The sequence below is a fragment of the Eulemur rufifrons genome, chromosome 3, assembly GCF_041146395.1.
Source record: "Eulemur rufifrons isolate Redbay chromosome 3, OSU_ERuf_1, whole genome shotgun sequence".
Lineage (NCBI taxonomy): Eukaryota > Metazoa > Chordata > Mammalia > Primates > Lemuridae > Eulemur > Eulemur rufifrons.
Window position 1 is genome coordinate 17,418,440 of NC_090985.1, and position 14,469 is coordinate 17,432,908.

General features: G+C 51.9%; 1 protein-coding gene across 1 annotated transcript in view; it reads left to right on the forward strand.

The window, feature by feature from the left end:
- LRRK1 (leucine rich repeat kinase 1) overlaps positions 1 to 14,469 on the forward strand; it is a 121,129-nt gene that overhangs the window by 68,801 nt on the left and 37,859 nt on the right. Inside the window, exons 10-19 of the mRNA XM_069465797.1 lie at positions 3 to 115; positions 1,093 to 1,169; positions 5,785 to 5,914; positions 6,452 to 6,564; positions 7,001 to 7,215; positions 9,202 to 9,366; positions 9,937 to 10,109; positions 11,182 to 11,302; positions 11,565 to 11,724; positions 12,961 to 13,237. Coding sequence (XP_069321898.1) covers positions 3 to 115; positions 1,093 to 1,169; positions 5,785 to 5,914; positions 6,452 to 6,564; positions 7,001 to 7,215; positions 9,202 to 9,366; positions 9,937 to 10,109; positions 11,182 to 11,302; positions 11,565 to 11,724; positions 12,961 to 13,237 — 1,544 coding nt within the window. The remainder of the gene's footprint in view (positions 1 to 2; positions 116 to 1,092; positions 1,170 to 5,784; positions 5,915 to 6,451; positions 6,565 to 7,000; positions 7,216 to 9,201; positions 9,367 to 9,936; positions 10,110 to 11,181; positions 11,303 to 11,564; positions 11,725 to 12,960; positions 13,238 to 14,469) is intronic.

Consider the following 14,469-nt stretch of genomic DNA (forward strand, 5'->3'; position numbering starts at 1 on the left):
AGGCCCTCATGTTCTTGAGGTTACAGGGAAACCAGCTGGTGGCACTTCCACCCCAGGAGAAGTGGACCTGCAGGCAACTCAAGACCCTGGACCTCTCCAGAAATCAACTTGGCAAGTAAGCAGGGGCCTCTTCGTCCCCGTCCACTTCCAAAGCGTGCGTGTAACTGCCCTTGGGGAGTGGTGCGTGAGTCGGCTGGGGCCACCGTGCCACCGGTGGGGTGGCTCCAACAGCAGAAATGACTGCCGCATAGTCCTGGAGGCTGGAAGTCTGAGGTCGAGGGGTCAGCAGGGTTGGCGTCTCCTGAGGCCTCTCTCCTGGGCTGGTAGACGGCCGTCTTCTCCCTGTGTCCTCACACGGTCGTCCCTCTGTGCATACCTGTGTCCTGATGTCCTCTTCTTGTAAGAACACCGGTCAGATTGGATTAGGGCCCACCCTAATGACCTCATTTTATCTTAGTTACTTCTTTAAAGACCCCATCTCCAAATGCCATCACACTCTGAGGTACTAAGGTTTAGGGCCTCAACACAGGAATTTGAGGGAGGGACAGAATTTAGCCCATAACAGTGTCCTTCCATTGCTAATTTTTAAAGGCTCCTGGAGAACCTTGCCTCTCACTTCGGCCCGAACGGTAATTCTGTTCAAAAGTCTTTGCCAATCTATAACTAAAATGGATATAGACTTGAATAAAAAGCACCCGCCCCCAAAGCCTGTCAATAAAAGCAGAAAAGCTGGGACGAGACCAGCCACCCGGGTGGTTTGCGGAGGCTGCTTCTCAGTGTCTCAGGGGACTCACGCCCCAGGAGGGCTGCCCTGGGGGCAGATGAAATGTGGCAGCCACTGGAGTGTGCGTCCACGCCGGCACTGAAGTGCTCACTCCCTGAAGTGGGAACACTCAAAAATGGAAAATGCCAGAGTTAGGTCATCTCCAAACGTTTTCCCCAAAAGATTCCTGAGCACGACTGGTTGCATGTAAGCTGCAGGGGGCCCAAACGCCGCCCTTCTCCACGGTTCAGTGCTGTGCAGTCACAGCCAAAATAGTAATGTCTTCCTCATGCTGTCCTCAAATTTTGACTCTCCTTTCGTCCCCACAGAAATGAAGATGGACTTAAAACAAAGCGTATTGCCTTTTTCACCACCAGAGGTCGCCAGCGCTCAGGGGCTGAGGCAGGTGTGTGCTTTGATTTGGGAGATGCTGGTGCTGCCAGATGGGTCTTGTTTCCTACTCCACCAAGGGGGAATTGACCTTATATTGCACTTTCCACTTCAATGCCCTGTTGAAATGCCAGAGGTGTCCATATTCGACTGGAAACTTGCGAGTGGACCGTGCCTGTTACTCATGTCATATGTATGACGTGCAAGTATCCTAAAGCCCCGATCTCCCGTTTGGAGGCCAGTGATACCAGCAGCTGCCACGGGTGGATGATCTCCTGCCTGCCGAGCACTGCTTTAGGCAGGTTACATATGGTCCCGTCTCTAATCCTCACAACATGAAGTATGGACTGTGGTTCCCCATTTTGCACTTGGGGAAACTGAGTTTCCCAGGGTATCTTAGTCTGCGTGGGCTGCCATAACAAAATATTATAGTCTGTACGGCTTAAACAACCAACATTTATTTTCTCACTGTTCTGGAGGCTAGAAGTTCAAGATCAGGGTGCCAGCATGGGCGGGTTCTAGCAAAGGGCCTCTTCTGGCTTGCAGACGGCTGCCTTCTCAGCTGCCTTCTTGCTGTGTCCTTGGATGGCAGAGAGAGAGGCTCTGGTTCCTCTTCCTCTTCTTGTAAGGACATTAATCCCGTCATGAGGGCCCCACCCTCAGGACCTCCTCTAAACATAATTACCCCCCAAAGATTCCAACTCCAAGCACCATCACATTGGGCATTTGGGCTTCAACATATGAATTTGAGGGGATGCAGTTCAGTCTGTAGCACTGGGGTTGACTGATTAGTCCCACGTCATGTGGCTAATCATTGGCAGAGCCAGGTTTCAGCCCAAGACTGTGGGACTCCAGCCCTGGGCCAGGAGCCCAATGCTATTACGTCCTTACTGCCACATGATGGCATCTTGCAAAGTCCACATAGATCACAGCCACCCTGGCCCTGCAGACTGAGGCTAGCCTGAGGTTGCAAGAGGCTTGTGGTCTTTCCCCAAACTCATCAGAAACAGAACTTTTCCTAGAGTCTTTGTACTATCCATACAACAAGGCAAATTTAGCACAGAGTATTTCTGGGGAAACAAGCTCTTATTGTTCCTTATCTTCTGTGAGGTTCAGGGGAAGGCCTGGACCTGCCCCTCATGTTAAACAACCAGCCCTGCTTTTTAACCCCTAAGCTAAGACCTCCAAAGTCAGCTACACTCACAGAAATATCCCTCAGGATGCTGTTCCATAAAACAGAAATCAATATTTAGGTCGTTTTAAATGTGATATAATTTTCTTCTTCAGCTTGCTAGATGGACATTGGCAGGTACCGAAGGCATGAAGTAGGGGAGAGAAGGGCCGCAGAGGCCAAAACACATTTGCAGGAGGTGAACTAAATCATCTGCCCCTGTCACACTTTTCGATGAACTGGTATGCACGCATACGCTATGCATGTAGATCTGTCATGTATGAGTGTGCCTATTTATATATGCCTGAGAAAGTAGTATGTTGTCAGTGTAACAGATAGGAGAGTCCAAAAACAGACCTAAATAAATATAGGAATGTAATATATGGCAAAGGCAGAATTGCAGTTTAGTTAGTGGAAAAGAATCTTTTCTTGTTTCAATACACAGTGTTGGTATAACTGCCTGTCCAGCTGGAAGGGAGAGAAAACACATTAGATGTCCTGCCTTACATCAATTATAAAAATTTCCACATGATAGCATGTTTAAGTATGTAAAAAAAAGAAAACAATAACATTTAAGAGGATATATTTATAATTTGAGTGTGGGGAAGACCTTTAAAAGCTAGCTGGGAAATCCAGAAATTATTTTTTTTAAAGACAAAAATCTTTGGCTTTGTAAAAATTGAAAAGTTTTGTTCAGTAAAAGGCATCATAAACAAAGCCATAATGCAAACAGACTGAGAAGAAATATTTGCAACACAAATTGTTGCAACACAAATTGTTGCAACACAAATTGGCTTATGTCCCTAACATACAAAGAATGCTTACAAATTGATTAAAAAAAAAAAAAAAAAAACCAGACAACACAATAGGTAGAAAATGGGCAAAGGATATAAACAGTTTGCAGAAAAGGAAGTCCAGACGGCCAGGAAACAAATGAAAAGGTCCTTAACCTCACGAATAGGGAAATGCAATTATGAATTTCATAACTGACCCTCTTTTAAATGAAGGGCCTTAGGACTTTAGAAATTGAATCCAGACCTGGGGACTTCACTTGGAAGGAAGGAGAAACAAATACTCTTTTCCTTGTGCCAAACAGATGATGTGCACGAAAAGAGACTCTAGTATAGATCTCTGTCATGCGACCCACTTGCTGGTGGGTTGAGCCTCGTACGTTTGGGTCAATTAGAAATGTGTCTCCAATTTAGAAATGCAGAGTCCTTTCTGGAACCATGGAGAAGCGTACAAGGAGGTGGGCCCAGCACTCAGTGGCACCAGCCACTTCCCTGTGAAACTCCCAGAGAGGAAGGTCAAAGGTACACACTGACATGCGCAATAGGAACACATACCATGCCAACGTCCTGGAAGAGGACTTTGCTGGTGGCCCACAGGAGCTTGTCTGGGGAGCCAGGTGAGGGGGCCACGCCCACTGGCATGTTCCCTGGCAGTGGTGGCTCGATTGTGGCTTTGGCAGATGACAAAAGCCCCTTGATTTTTTTAAATTTCATCTAGAAAGTCAAGGCCCACACGTGAGTGAAAAGAAGGGGGTTCCTTGCAAACCCTTTTACTGAGTAGGGTTATTTTCTCGAGGTTGTTGACTCTTGGGTAAGGAATTATCTATAAAAGACAACTTGTTTGCAGATGGATAGTATTAATAAAATTCCAAGTAGATTTACGTACATTCAAGTAGTCATATTTGTGCAGTGGCCTCATCCAAAAATAATTTGGATGGCTGTTTTTACCGTAAAATTCAGACCAGCAGAGTCATAAATAACTTATGAATAAATAATTACAGTTCATAAATACCTCGAGCTGCGCTCTCCTCAGCCCGGTCTCAGTAGTTTTGGACACTGGGCCAGGAGGTCTGTACAGGTGTCACCTCTGTTTGCAGTAGTAGCCCCTTACGCCACCCGCCCGTTACTTAAAGAGACTTCATAAACACCAGGGTGAAACTTTAAAATTGCAAAGCACAGAGCCCAGGTGTTCGGAGTGTGTTCTCTGGGAGGAAAGTGAGCCTTTCTCATTTTTGATGTTCTTTCCTGAAAATGTGAATTAGGTCAGGCTAACGTTGATCATCCCTTTTCATTGAGGAAAAAAGGAAACCTTTTTGAACGTTGTCTTACGGAACAAGGTCTAACACAAAGCCGTCTTTAGAAGGCTGTGCTGCACATTTGTTTCCACAGGCGCCCCTGCGGTGAGTCCCATTCACGCTGCAGCTATCCGGGCACATTTTCCAGGCGTGGCTTTTGGTATTCCCTTATCGGCTCTCCCGGAATGTCCTCTGAGGCCAGGTTACCCCATTACCATTGATGCTGCAGCCACATGTGTGGAGAAAAGCCGGAGCCAAGTGGGGTGGTTGTGATCAAGGGCGCTCAAGCTTGGTTTCAGCCCCACAAAGGAGTCCCGGCTTCTCTATTTTCTGTGTCTGGCAGGGAACCAGAGGAGAGGGTTTTGAGGCAGCCTTTTTATCTTGAATTCTCCGAGCTCAGGGCATGCTGTCCTGCCCGCTCTCCCTGCCTTAGCAGAAAGGATAAAGGCTTCAGAGAGCCTGCTGAAATCCACACCCCCGATTCCCATCGGTGTGTGTTCCAAGCTCGCCCACGTCCTTTCACAACCCAAATGCCCCGGTGCCCGTGAAGATGGCAGATTTGATGTGATTTTCATGGTAATCTCATAATTGGCCTAATTAATGAAGTCACTTAAATACTAAAGAGTTGGCTGGTGTTTTAGAGAATGCCATCTTTGGAAGCATAAAACCTTAGCCCACAGTGTTGTATTTTGGTTAACTAGCCTTTTTTAATTGAAGAAGTAATACATGTATATATTTTTTTAAATTTTTGAAAAGTACCAAAGGGCTCAGCATGAATATTTAGTCCCCTAGTAATTCCCCTTCCCAAAGGCAACTGTGGAATTTCATATGTCTCTGGTAACAATTATGTTTGTGTCTAACATACACATCTAACCTACATGCATACATATATGCATATAACAAATACACACCCATCTGCATGAATATGCCTGTGTGTGTGTGTGTGTGTGTGCGCGCACGTCTGCAGACATTTTCTAGCACATGAATAAACCTTCTAGTTATCTGGTTCCACACCCTGCTTTTTCAGCTGACCAGTAGCTCTTGAGAATCACTTCATGCCCATACACGTAGACCTGCCCCGTGCTTTGTAATAGGTGCGTATTATTCCATTACTCATTGGACCAACCCTCTGTGGATGGACGTGTAGGTTGTTCTTATCTTTGCTATGACAATGTGGCACTGAGCATCCTTTGCTGCACACATGTGCAAGGATGTCCATAGAATTAGCATGGCTAGGTCGGTGGGATGAGCATTTTATTCTGCCAAAATGCCCTCTGGAGGAGGTTGCGCCAGTCTGTTCACCCACCTGGCCTCCATGCTGTGACAGTCCAGAGTTATTTATCAAGTACAGTTTGCTTTGCCATTTCTTTGCAGCATGTGTGCTGGAATTTCCGGCCTTCCTAAGTGAGTCTTTGGAAGTCCTTTGTCTGAACGACAACCACCTCGACACAGTCCCTCCCTCGGTTTGTCTGCTAAAGAACCTATCAGAGCTCTACCTGGGAAAGTGAGTACACAGTGAGAGGGGCTGCACCGGCCCTGCTGGCCCAGGGAGGCAGAATGCCCTCCCATAAACCACCAGAGACACAGAGGCCGGGCAGAAAGAGCCATCTGTTTACCAGGAAGCAGTAGTGGGATTTGCAGAACTGGGCTTGGTCGAGAAGGCAGGGGAGAGGAAGACAAGGGTAGCATGCAATGATACTTCTGCTACTTCTCCAGGTTATAATGAGGACTATTCAATCATTCATCCTTTCATTAGTAGAAGAGACAGGCAAGTTGGGGGATGGGACCCAGTTCTAAGCCGTGGGGATTTGCGGAAGACAGAGCTGCCATTTCTAGCACTGACTCTCCAGGGAGAAAGGCTTTGGAATTCATGCTTCAAATGAGACATTATAAATCAGGGCCCAAGGTGTGGGGCTTGGGGTGCAGGCTGTCGGTGGCCCCTGTAGGCTACAGAGGCCGACGGGAGCTGCATGTGCGTGCTTGCGTGTGTGTGTGTGTGTGTGTGTGTGTGTGTTCTCATGGCGGGCATGTGCGTCCTCAGCAACCCTGGCCTCCGAGAGCTCCCTCCTGAGCTGGGGCAGCTGGGCAACCTCTGGCAGCTGGACATTGAAGACCAGACCATCAGCAACGTGCCCACAGAGATCAGAAAAGAAGGTAGGGCTTCCACAGCCATGTGTCACCTCCTTGGAAAGATGACTCAAGTTCACTTGTTGAGTTCTGGTGGTGGAAACAGCAGATGACCCCTGGAGCCCAGCCCTAGCTTCTGGGTTTGACAATATGCTATAAAATCATCCCTTAAGCAATAGTCACCGAGGGTCACTATATACTGCGAATAACCATGTGGTAAGGCTGTGACCTCCTAGGCAGCAAGGACTTTGTCCTTAGGTTCTTGACTTCTGGACTTCACTTTGGGGGTGATTAGTATCACACCTTCCCTCCACCAGCCCCAGTAGTCTTCCTCAACTGTCCCCACTAGAACACATAGAAAATGTTCCTTCATGACGGGATCTTGGTTCCCGAGGGAGGTGAGCGTGTTCCCATTGCTGTGTTGGCAGCAGCATCTACTCTTCCCCTTTCTGACTCTGCACAGGCCCCAAAGCAATGCTGTCCTACCTGCGTGCTCAGCTGCGGAAAGCAGAGAAGTGCAAGCAGATGAAGATGATCATCGTGGGTCCCCCGCGCCAGGGCAAGTCCACCCTCCTGGAGATCTTACAGACGGGGAGGGCCCCCCAGGTGGTGCACGGAGAGGCCACCATCAGGACCACCAAGTGGGAGCTCCAGAGGCCGGCTGGCTCGAGAGCCAAGGTCAAGGATGGTCAGCGTGCCGGGTCCGTGTGGTGGGAGGGATGTTCCTTGGGCCCCTTCTCCCTTCTCCCTTCTCCCGAGAGAGCCCAGGATTTTCTCAGCCTGGAGTTCAAAGCCCAGGATGTTTGCAGGAGTCACTGCGTACTGCTCTAAACCAGCTCCTGCCAAGAGCAGTGAATCATTTCTTAACGTCATCTTGTAGTTTTCCTGTTACAGTTAAGTTGAGACTCTGAACCAGCAGTTCCTAGCCCTGGCTGTCCGTTAGAGTCCCTGGAGGAGCTTTTAAAGATAGCAATGCCCAGGACTCACCACTCTCTGACCCCAAAGATTCAGATTCAAATGGTCTGGGGTAGGCCCTTGGCAGGGCTAAGAGCTAAGTACGGCTGCAGGCAGCAAAACGCACAGCATCCGCCCCCTAACAAGGAGGCCGAGAAAGCACCCTAGGAATTAATGCTTTGTCCTCCCTACTACCTGCTTTTACCCTAAGTTCTAAAAAGTTCCGTTTTTTAAGCCCTACTTGAATCCTTCACCGGACCTATTAGCCATCCTATTTTCCAGTGCCGGGCAAGTGGAAATGAACATTGTCTTGCTCTTGAAACAGAGAAAAGAGCCCCTCGGACTACTGAGGGGATCTCCATCCCTGGAGTAGAGCACAGGCAGGTAGCTCTCTGAGCATGAGTAATGGCCACGCGCAGACAGTGTCGTCCTTGTCTGCTGAGTTTGCATTTCTGTCACCCTCTGGTTCCTCGGGATCCAGGTACATGGAGGCTGTTTCACCATGGAAAATTGAAGGGCCTTGAGGTCCAGATGTTGTAGGATTTTCTCCAAAGCCCCCAAGCACAGTGCCAGCTAGAGAGGGATTTTGCTGCAGTATCTTTCAGAAAAAAAACATTTTCCAAATCCAGTTTGAGAAATTAGGCATTTAAGCCAAACGTATATTCTAACGCAGGTTCAGAAGCTGGTCCTCTGAGTCCTGTCTGTCAGGGCCGGAACAGTCAAATACAGTAATTAACACCAGGTCCACCCATCCCACAACAGCCCAGGAGCAAATCGAGCTAATTTGTGTCTAAAGGTTCTCTAAAGTAACCAGAACCTTCTGCATTCTCTCCTGCTTTGCCTTTTTAACAATTACTCTCATTTTCTTCCTGTAGCCGAGGCCTGAGGGGTGAATTAGTACTTGTATTTTTCCTGTCCCTCGGCTTCTACTTCCTTCCTACTGTGATTAAAGTCCCCCACCGCCTCCCGCCTTCCTTCAGTGGAAGGTCGACCACCTGATCTAGTGAGTGCTGAGCCCACAGCTCTCTCCGCGGCTGGCCGTTAGCCAGCTGGGAACAGCTGTCTGTTTGCCTCTTTATACAAAACCGGGTCAGCATGCTCTGTCTTGGAGGCCAAAACGCTGCATCGCGGAAATGACTCCTTGCTAGGGAAAAGTGCAGCCGTAGCCGCTCGGGCCAGACTCTGACCTCATGCACAGATAGAGAAACCACCGTTTACACAGCCGTTCCTGGCAGCCCGACAGCTCATCTTTGGTTCCCACATCAGGGGAGTTTCCCGTCATCCTTGGTGGGCACTGCCCTCTGACCTGCACGAGTTCCGAGGCCCCTCTCCTCCGTCTTGCCCTCCCACGGAGGGAGGGAGGGGGGTCACGCCTCAGCGTGAACAGTGACGTGAGAGCAGGGCTTGCTGCTCCAGCAGGACGGTCCTGAACCGTTGGCGGCCGAGGCGGAGCCAGGCCCACGCCCTCCAGTGTCCGTCCAGGGCCTGGCCGCTGCTCTGTTAGCAGCAGATAGACGTCCCCAGAAGGCCACGGCCATGCCACAGGACGTGCCTGCATGACTGATTCCCGAGAGAAACAACAGGGTGGCCGTAACTTTCCCACCATTGGTTCAGGCCTCCAACTACAGTGTGGAGAGTTATCGGTTATCTCTGTTACTAAAACCTTGGCAGCTAAAATGCCTCCCTGTCACTGTTTTGTTGCTCAAGTAGGTTGACTCAGTGGAGTTCAACGTCTGGGACATCGGGGGCCCGGCCAGCATGGCCACCGTGAACCAGTGCTTCTTCACGGACAAGGCCCTGTACGTGGTGGTCTGGAACCTGGCGCTGGGGGAGGAGGCCGTGGCCAACCTCCAGTTCTGGCTGCTCAACATCGAGGTGAGGACGCGGGACGCTGGCTCTGCAGCTCTCAGTCCTCAGAGCATCACGGGGTCGGGCCACATCACTGAAGCGTCGCTGTACTGAGGGAGGAAAAGGGACCATGTTGGGGAGCAGCGCTTTGCATTTTGAGGGGCATTCATAGAGGACCCCAGAATCATGGTCCTGCTTGCCTTTCACAGGGGAGCAATTTTAAGTGCTGAAGGTTATAACTTCCTTGTTTACCTTAAATTTAAGAACCCCCACCCTTGGATCCCTGCTCCCCTCCCAGGTACAAAGATGTTCCCCCCGACCCCCCCATCCCAAGTAGCTGATGTCATTTCTGAAGGGTCAGAAATCCCTCCCCACATGTCAGACTCAGCTCTCCCTGTGCAGGAGGCCATGGGGTGCCTCAGACACCTCTCAGTGCAGCGGGCCCTGGGCGTTTGCAGAAAGCAAGGAGTGTAGGTGCTGCCTGGAGTGACAGGCTGAGGGCGGCCTGGCCGGCACACCTGCGTGGCTAGGGGGCTCTTTCCTGTCCCTTGTTCAATGAACAGAAAGGGTGCCCAGCCTCGCGGTTCGCTGTTGCAGGCCAAGGCCCCAAACGCCGTGGTGCTAGTGGTCGGGACACACCTGGACCTAATCGAAGCCAAATTCCGAGTGGAGAGGATCGCGACGCTGCGCGCCTACGTGCTGGCGCTCTGCCGCTCCCCGTCAGGCTCCAGGGCCACGGGCTTCCCAGACATCACGTTCAAGCACTTACAGTGAGTGTCCGCAGCCTCCTGCTGCTCCCGCCTCGTGTGCACGTAGGTCGCTGATGTGTTCGTCATCCCAGAATGCCTGGATCTACCCACTGAGGGCTCCTGGGGCTGGGGATGGGTCCCTTCCCGGCCAAGGGTGGCAGCTCTGGCAGCTGAGCAGTCCCCACCCTGGAGGGGGTGAAAACTGGCCAGATGATTAGCCAGGCAGGGCCTGGAGATGCCCACTCTGTGATTCCTTTCTGACCTCCTCTCCTGTCCCCAACAGCCAGTGCTGGGAGTGCACGGCTCCCATGGGGCTAGGAGAGTGAACTCAGGCATCCCATTTGTTGATCAGTGATCAAGGACAGACCCGGGGAAAGAGAGCTCCCAGTCCTCAGGTGGGATCTCAGTGTCCTGATAGCAGCCATCGAGTCTGGGAGGAGTGGGGGTCAGGATGGGCCGGTGCCAGTGGGACCAGCCACTCTGGGCTCCCCTCCTGTCACTGGGCTCTCAATGACAGCCCTGCAGGCTATGGGACTGTTGTGCCCACTTTACAGATGATGAGACTGAGGCTCAGCAAATTAAGTGTTCCCTGGTAGGAATAAAATGCACCACATGTTACTGCAGCTGCACCAGTGGCTCTCAGACTCCCTCATTCGGGTGGAGTGCCACGGACAGTAGTGCATGGGTCAGCCTGGGGACACATCAGCCTGACTCAGAGTGCAGGACGGGGCTTTTGGGAATGCCTGGTGGGCCCTTGAGAAAGCCTGTGGGGTCTGTGATAACAGGAGCACTGGCTCTGGGTCGGAACCTGGGTCCAGCCTTAGTGAGTCTGCTCCTTCCCGGCTTATATGTCCTTGGGGGTCACATGCCTCTGTGCCTCACTTTCCTCCTCTGTGAAATGGGCTTGTTGGGAAGACAGACTAAAGCAACATATCGTGGGGCACCCAGCACAGTGCTTTGCACAAAGCAAGGCCCCGGTCAACTTCTTTGCCGTCTTTCATGAGTTCTCTAGACTTGGGAAAACAGAGACCCTGCAGTGCTTCCTCAGAGAGCGGAGCACGATGGGGAAGCTGGGGTCTGCTTGCACACACAGCGAGATTTCCTGCAAGAGCCTGGAAGGTCAGGAGGGGCTGCGGCAGCTGATTTTCCATGTCACATGCAACATGAAGGACGTGGGCAGCACCATCGGCTGCCAGCGACTGGCAGGGAGACTGGTGGGTACCTCATTCACCCTATTAAAACCAGAGGAGCCTGCTTGCCGTTGTTGGGAACCTGCAGTGTCCTCTCACTACACATGACATGTCCGTGTCGTGAGGCTCAGTGGTTCCAGGGAGGGCTGTGTCAGGACGGGGGGCAGGGATGGAGAGGGAATGTTCCACCTCCTCAGGCCTCAGGACCAGCATGGGGGCCGGGCTGGGGCTGCCTGAGCTGGCGAGCATGCCCTGAGGGACCCCGCCTCGCCCGCCTGTCCCCCAGATCCCCAGGAGCTACCTGAGCCTGCAGGAGGCCGTGCTGGCGGAGCAGCAGCACCGCAGCCAGGACGACGACGTGCAGTACCTGACGGACAGGCAGCTGGAACAGCTGGTGGAGCAGACGCCCGACAACGACATCAAGGACTATGAGGACCTGCAGTCCGGTGGGCAGGGCTGGGTGTGGGTGGCAGGGCCCAGGTGGGCACCCAGCGTACACAGGCTTGAGGGACCTGGGGAGGCTGGGCAGAGGGACAGAGCCCCCAGGCAGGGCAGGGGCGGGTACCTGTCAGAAACAGAACCGTCTGCACTTGGTAAGTCTAGCCTGGCCCTCAGCACAACAGAGTAATAGATTCTGAATGAGAGATCCAAAAACTGTGTTCCTGCCTGCCTTCCTCCTTCCCTCCATCTCCTCCCCTCATCCCTCCCTCCCGCCCTTCTTTCCTTGGAGACAGAGAACACAAACAGCTACTCTTCACCAGCATCACGTTGGCCGCTGAGGACAAACATGTGAGCAAAATGGACAGGTCCCTGCCAGCCAGGTTAAACAGCTGCACTCAGTGGTCGTTATCCGCAGTAGTTATGTCCTGTAGTCGCCCCAACCGCTGAGTGAGCCAGTGCTGGACCACTGCTTCTGGGGGACACACAGGACTAGGTTCCCGCACGTGAGCCTCTGGGCACAACATTTTCATTAACCTGTCGATGCAGAACCTTGTTTTACGTGTGTTTCTGCCTAAAGACGCCTTATTTAATACACATTGTTGATTTGCTAACATTGAACTCTCGGCCAACAGGACTTATCTAACACGTGTTTTCTCCGTCAAGCACATCGAAGCCTTCCCACGCTTAGGAACACTAGATAGCACGTCAGGACTGCACGTGGGGGCCATTTTAAATGGTGAAATCACCCACAAAAAGCACAGAAATTTTAAAAATGCAGCACTACATAGACTTTGAAAAGGGCCTTGTTTGTGGCGTGAGTGCTGCCGCAGAAAGGCAGAGCCTCACCTTGTTCAACCTCAGCTGGGAACACACACGTTGGGTGGTGACCAGATTCTCACCACCCGCACACGTTTCCAAGTGACCGCGGGCACACCTCGAGTATTGGTTTTGGGGTTGCAAATAAATTTTAGCGGGTAGGCAAATTTGGACAGTATCTGCAAATAATGCGGGTAGACTGTAGCTCCCAGGTGGCCGTCAGCTCAGGACGCTGGCGAGAGTTACGAGATGCCACCAGAGAGCCCGTGAGCAGGCTGCCATCTAGTCTGAGGGTGCAGCGTGTCGGGAGTGCTGGTTTCCTCCTAGGAAGAATTTCTGACCTGCCCCCTTGGGAACAGGGCCACCCCAGAGCCCCCTTCATTCCTTTGTCTAACGCTGCCTCCTCCTCCCCGCGCCTGCGGCAGCCATCAGCTTCCTCATAGAAACTGGGACCCTGCTCCACTTTCCCGACACCAGCCACGGCCTCAGGAACCTCTACTTCCTTGACCCCATTTGGTTGTCCGAATGTCTGCAGAGGATCTTTAACATCAAGGGCTCCCGGTCAGTGGCCAAGAACGGGGTGATCCGCGCAGAGGACCTCAGGATGCTGCTGGTGGGGACTGGCTTCACGCAGCAGACGGAAGAGCAGTACTTCCAGTTCCTGGCCAAGTTTGAGATCGCCCTGCCCGTCGCCAACGACAGGTGAGGACACGCACGGGACTGGGCTGTGCAGGCTGCTCGCTGGAGGAGGGAGGTGGTGTCTGGGGCCATTGGTGTCCTGAAAAAGATCACCATCACCCCCTAGGGACAGGCCAGCACCTGGTGATGACCCGCCTGCCTGGCCTAGGTCAGCCCCCACTGGCCACTCCCTCCTGTGCCACGGGCTTCTCTTTTCAGGGAGTTGAAAGAAATCCATTTATTGAAAAGGTGTAGGAAAACATGTAGGGATGGCATTAAAAATAATTCGTGCCGTAATTGCTTGGCTGTTTGGTGAATAAAAATAGAGTGACAAGGATGTGCAGTCTAACATGACTAAATCACGGGAGCAACATTATTGCCTGCTCCAAGGGTAGATGGTGTGAGAGTCCATGTGGGGCAGTTTTTTGTCAAGTAGACACATTCTACACGGTGGCTAATTGCTGCCTCTTTCTGTGGACCTTTCCTGGGTCTATAACATGCCTAGGTGTCCCCAGTCCTAAACCACAAACAAAAAAATCCAAGCCTCCTTGCTCCTCTTCCTCCTTCCCTTCCTCCTTCCTTTCCTCCCCAGGACCTGCTATCCCTCAGCTGCCACCCTTTGGCCAACTCCTCATGACTCTGTGCTGGTCTCCAAGCCGGCTGCTGGGTGCCCCCGCTGCCCCTCTCCCCATTCCCTGCCAAACCTGCCCCAAGTCATCATCAGACCCTTTGTCTCTGGGCAGCCTTTCTACAGTGACCCCTCCCACCTCCAGCATCCTCAGCATGCCCCCTCCTCTCCCTAAGCCACCCTGGTCCTCCATACCCCAAAGGAGGAATGCCCAGATTTCTCAGAGCCTCAAACCTCAGCTTCCAAATTGCTGCCACCTGGGAGGCTGGCTTAGCTCCAAGACCCCTCCCTTCTCTCCTCTGCTGTCGGTTCCACTACACACCTCCCCTACACAGCCCTGGTTGCGAGGTGGCACTTCTGGGCTCAGAATTCCTCCCTGTATTTCAGACACCCACTCCTTACCACCCCCTCCACCACCTGGCCCTGCCACCCCGCCCCCAAATGAGACAATTCTGTTGACTAAATTGTACCACTCATAACCGCTTCTGTTTTTTAACTGATGTAAAGTTTACTTACAGTGGAACATACAGATCGCTAGCGTCTAAAACAATGACTTTTGACAAGTGCATACAACTGTGTAACCAGCACTCACAGCAAGATATAGAGCGTTCCCATCACCCCAGAAGTT